Source organism: Apium graveolens, chromosome 5 (assembly GCF_009905375.1).
Source record: "Apium graveolens cultivar Ventura chromosome 5, ASM990537v1, whole genome shotgun sequence".
NCBI lineage: Eukaryota > Viridiplantae > Streptophyta > Magnoliopsida > Apiales > Apiaceae > Apium > Apium graveolens.
In genome coordinates, this window is record NC_133651.1 from 108950250 (window position 1) to 108955246 (window position 4997).

Sequence of the window (4997 nt, forward strand, 5' to 3'; positions counted from 1 at the left end):
TTTTGCCAATCCAGCTACTTTTTTTTTGTTAACCTCTCTCTATTAGGGATGACAATTTCTTTAAATCAAGTTATAGCTTTACTTTGGGAAATAAATCAATTTCTATTTTAAAACATTTTTGACTAGGGAGATCTTTTAGCAATTTTAGAGCCGAGTAGTTGGCTTATGAAATTAACATGCGAGTCTGTTTTAGTTGATTACGGAAGCTATTGCAAGAAAGTATGCTCTTTTGTTAACACTTTCTGTAGGATATTACTAAATTGAAGATAGGCCCTTGCTCCATTTGGTCTTGCTTCAGGTATTAGTATTACTGATCGCATAGATATGATTGGAGTTTTGGTAAATATTCTAAAGCACTCTACGTCAAGATATCACTCTACTTCTACAAAAACTCCTAATTTAAAACAACTGTGAGCTAGAATTTTTTTTGCCATAAATTATGTACGTTTCATCCAGTCATGTGCATATATACAACTTCTTTTTCATTGATTTTGCATCCATGTGGCAGAAAGTTCCTCGGAGGGTATTGGAAAGTATAACTTCCCCAATGAGTTTTCTTTGTAGGATTTCAAACTCTGCTCTTTAAATAGTTTTTGTTATTTATAGTATATGGGTTGTTATGTAAAGAAATTTCATCTTAAAAGGTGTTACTTCTAGTATTTAATGATCGCGTAGCCCTGATTAGAGTTGTGGTAAATATTCTAAAGCAATGTATGTCAACATATCACTCTACTTCTGAGTTCTGCAAATACTCCTAATTTAAAGCAACTGTAATGCTTCAGCTATAATTTTTTCTTTTTTGCCATAAATTTTGTATGTTTCATCGAGTCATGTGCATATGTACAACTGTTTTTCATTGATTTTGCATTCATGTGGCAGGAAGTTCCTCACAGTGCATTAGACAGTATAACTGGTCCAACGAGCCCTCTCTATAGGATTTTAATCTCTGCTCTTTAACTAGTTTGCGTTAAGTATATATTATATGAGTTGTTATGTACACAAATTTTATATTAAGTCTTATTTTTTGTTTACGTTTTAACCAGAAAAGAACTAGAGCCTTATTTAGGTATCTATATTCAAAAATATAATGTGACTACTTAGTTCTCTATGCTACAAACATAAATTTAGATGAAATCAGCTTCCCATATCAAAGTCTGACTAACAGACTACTGAATCCAACCAAAAAAAAACCTGGTCGCTGAAAGTTGCCTTTTAAACGGGTTAGGTAGCTTCCTATCTGCTGCCTAAGCAGAGTTAGACACTTTTCTAAGGCCCTTCGGGGACAAGTTGTTCAAATAGTATTTCTAAGTCAGGTGCAATTTGTCGTGTAGATTGGGTTTAATAGTTTCAGGCCACAAAACAGGCTTGGGCCACCTTATATGTTACATAAGCGGTGTTTAAACACCTTTATGAGGCCGTTGGGGGTAAAGGTCTTTAAGTAGACGGCTCTCCGTCAGGAGAAATTACTCGAATTAAAGTGGGTTTCAACGCTATAGGCCGCAAAACATTCTATTAGTCTTGGGCCTTCCTATCTTCCGTATAGACTGAGGTGGAAATCCTTCTTGGGGTCTTCGACTCTTGGGCCTATACTATCTTACACACAAACTGAAGGCCTCATGGGTTAAAAATTTCCGAGTAAATATTCTTAAATTAAGGGAAAGTTTTCGGCTTTTTTGGGTTTCAGTTTAATCGGCTTAGGCCACCAAATATACTTGGGCTTTTTTGAAGACCCAAGTAGGCAAGATTAAATAAATGAACTTCAATACAACTAAAATTTTCTATATAGGGGTACCTTCTAGACTCTGCTCTTTATGTCTTCACTAATAATAATAATAAGAAATTCTATTTAGGGGTACCTTCTTGACTCTCCTCTTTATGTCTTCACTAATAAGCATTGTGACCCCGACCCGGCCCTACTGTTGATCGCCTGTCAGAAATTCGCCAACAACTCGCTTGTGTTTTCCTCCTCAATCTCATGCTAAGTGTTCTTGTTGTGACCTAAAGGTTTGCAAGTTATTTAGTTGATTTAATATTTCCAGTCCAAATTAAAAAGAGTTGATCTATTAATTTTTATTACATGTTTTGATTGGTTTCAATTTACTAATCTTAACTGTGTATGTTAGTACAATATTAGCGGTCTATATGTTATAGCAATTATGCAATTGTGATTTTGTTGTGATTTTGTGCAGGTGGCTGCGGATCGTTTGGTCTAATTTAATTCTCAAATCAAAACAATCAGGTATCAAATCGGTTCTAATATTTAAGGGTCAGGTTTCTTATTCGATATAAGGGCTTGGTCGTTCGGTATGCGATTTAAATATGTTATGAAGCCATCATGATTTGAAAGAATATGATCAAATCCAAACTTAAGTATGTAAATGTCAAAAACAATTAAATAAGTTTTATAAATTAATAAAAAGTTTATTGATTTAAAATATCTACGAATACTCCCTAGTTCAAATAATGAGAATAAACCTGTTGTCCTCTGTTTAAGTACCTCTATTTATCTAGGCGTTTTAAAGTCCTTTGAACGGTACTGAATGCTTACTGTTTTATGAACATTAATTTTGATTAATATAACTTATAGCCCATTTATATTAACATAAAAATAATAATAATAAATTAAGAAGCCCCTCTAGGTTTAATGTGCTTTTGTCTTCCTCTGAGATTTACTATTATATTTCTATTTCTTCATTCTCTTATAACATGACATATTTGAGGATTTTTTTTTTCTGTATATGAAGGGAAGCACTAGTGACATTGCACCAATATCGAGATGAGTCAACAAAACATTACAATTGGAACATCTGCTTCATCAGACCTCCCAGTAAAGCGGAAGCGAGGTCGTCCTCGTAAGGATAAAAATGTGGTTGTCAAGGAAAGCTCGCAGTTAGCCTTAGTTCCTGCATCTGATGACATTCAGAAAATTCAAGAAGCTGAACTCAACCAGAGTACTGGTGTCGATAAAAACATGGTTGGTCGAGTAGTTTCTGGAGTTATCGAGGGAATTTTTGATTCGGGATATCTTCTTTCTGTTAAGATTGGCAACAGCAACACTCTTCTGCGTGGTGTTGTATTTCAACCTGGGAAAGTTAATCCAGTTACAGCAGTCAATGATGTTGCTCCAAATGTCAAGATGTACAAACCGCAAAATTCTCCCTTTCCAGAAGTCAACCCCTCATGTCAGGCTAATGGCTCTGTCCCTCAATCAGTACACACCATTGAGCAACCTCTCCAGGTACAGAACCAAGTGCCTGTAGAGCCTAACCAAGTGGTACCTCCTGTATTTCAGTCTAGTGTCCCAGTTGCATTAGGTAATCCATCTGCCCCTGTTATTTTCCCTGTAAACAATCTGACGCAGAATGTTAATGGTTCTTCTCTGGCTGGAAAAACTACACCAGAGAAACGGTCAGAATGTGAAGTTTTAAGTGAATCTTCCTCAATTGCTGTGCCTCTCACTAATGCGTCAAATATTGAATCTGACATGCCTATGGGAGGCATGAAAGTTAATCAGCAGCAAAATTCAGATTTTAGATGTGAGAACCAGCCTGCCTCAGCTATGGTTCCTGTGTCCAGCATGCCTAATAACATACCAAGCGCTTCACTGGATGTTGGAAAAGTCGCATTGCAGCCAACTCAGCAGTTTGCATTTGAGGAGCAATCTCCTCCTTTGAAGACTCTTAAAATGGTGGAACAGGATGAGGTGATGCAGGTCTTTGAAGCTCCAGTATCTGAACCAATGGGCGATATTTTTCCTGGCAACAAAACCAGTGACCAGTTACCTCCATTTCTAAATCAGGCTGAAAAATCTGAAGTCGAGCTCCACCAGACTTCCCCTGCAAGTGATTCTCAGTTTTTGCTTTCAGAACCTCAGACAGAATCTGAACCATGCCCAACTGAGCAAGTTCACAATGTTTTACACAACTCAAACCTTGAGCTCCTTCAAACTCCTGTGGTAACCTACTCCCAATTGGTGCCCAAAGAATCTGAATATGTGGACTCTGGAGCCAAGTCAAGCGAGCCTATGCACACAAAAATTGCTGACTCAAGTAACAAGCTCAATGAAAACACTCCAGTAGCTGAACCTCAACTTGTGATCCCAGAACCAACAAGCGAACCCATGGAAATAGGAGAGCATTTTCCAGTTCCTCCAACAAAGGAGAAACAACTTGATCCAACCGAGAAGGATTTAAGTAAGTATGAGACATCTGATAATGGCAAACTTGTGCATGATGCCGGTGGCAATACTGAAGCAGTTTCACGCCCTTCACCAAAAACAGAAGTGGCTCTTCCAGCTAAACCAGCTGAAGAATCTGGGTTTTCAGGATTGATTGATTCTAAGATCACTAGCTCTCCAGTTCACAACACCGACATGGATTTCGCTTGTGTTGAAGCACAATCTCAATGCTGAGCTATGCATTTCAGAAAGTGCAACCGAATGCAGAGGCTCTAGGTGGTAAGCTACCAAATAAGTTTAATAATGATTTAATGTAGAGCTGATAAAATCAAAATGTCAGACTACTGGTTACCTTTGATAAATGCTAAGCAAGTGTTAGATTTTCTTTTTTATTTATTTGTGTTTTGGTTATGTAAGATGTGAACTATTTTCTGGATGTTGTGCAAGAAGATTTATCTCCCGGTCTTTGAACATTTACTTGTTGGCTTGTGTGGATTTTCTATTCATGTTTTAGAATTTAATTAATCTGCTTTACTATATAAAAATTTGGCAAGGTCATTACAAGTCATGGCTAAATCCTTATTTTCTTTAAGTGTCCCTTATTATCAGCGGCCTAGCTGGTCTAGCACTCTGATATAGTTCAATATTTGGACGATGAAGTGCAAAGTTGAGAGTTTAGCCAACAATATTTCCAACTGATTTTAACAGACTTGAAGTTGTTTGTTGGGGCCAGCTTGCTCATTTCACGAGTTCCTTCTCTTTCAAGCTGTTCAGATATGTTGCTTGAATCTGCAGAACAGTAGAATTAGATCTATCTTGC

At 37.0% G+C, this 4997-nt stretch overlaps 1 protein-coding gene across 1 annotated transcript; it reads left to right on the plus strand.

Annotated features, from left to right (window-relative positions):
- Positions 1–1796: 1796 nt before the first annotated feature.
- Positions 1797–4647, plus strand: LOC141724366 (uncharacterized). Its single transcript, XM_074526486.1, has 3 exons — positions 1797–2004; positions 2190–2239; positions 2745–4647. The coding sequence occupies exon 3, from the start codon at positions 2777–2779 to the stop codon at positions 4409–4411; it is 1635 nt and encodes a 544-aa protein (XP_074382587.1). The 5' UTR covers positions 1797–2004; positions 2190–2239; positions 2745–2776; the 3' UTR covers positions 4412–4647.
- Positions 4648–4997: the final 350 nt, after the last annotated feature.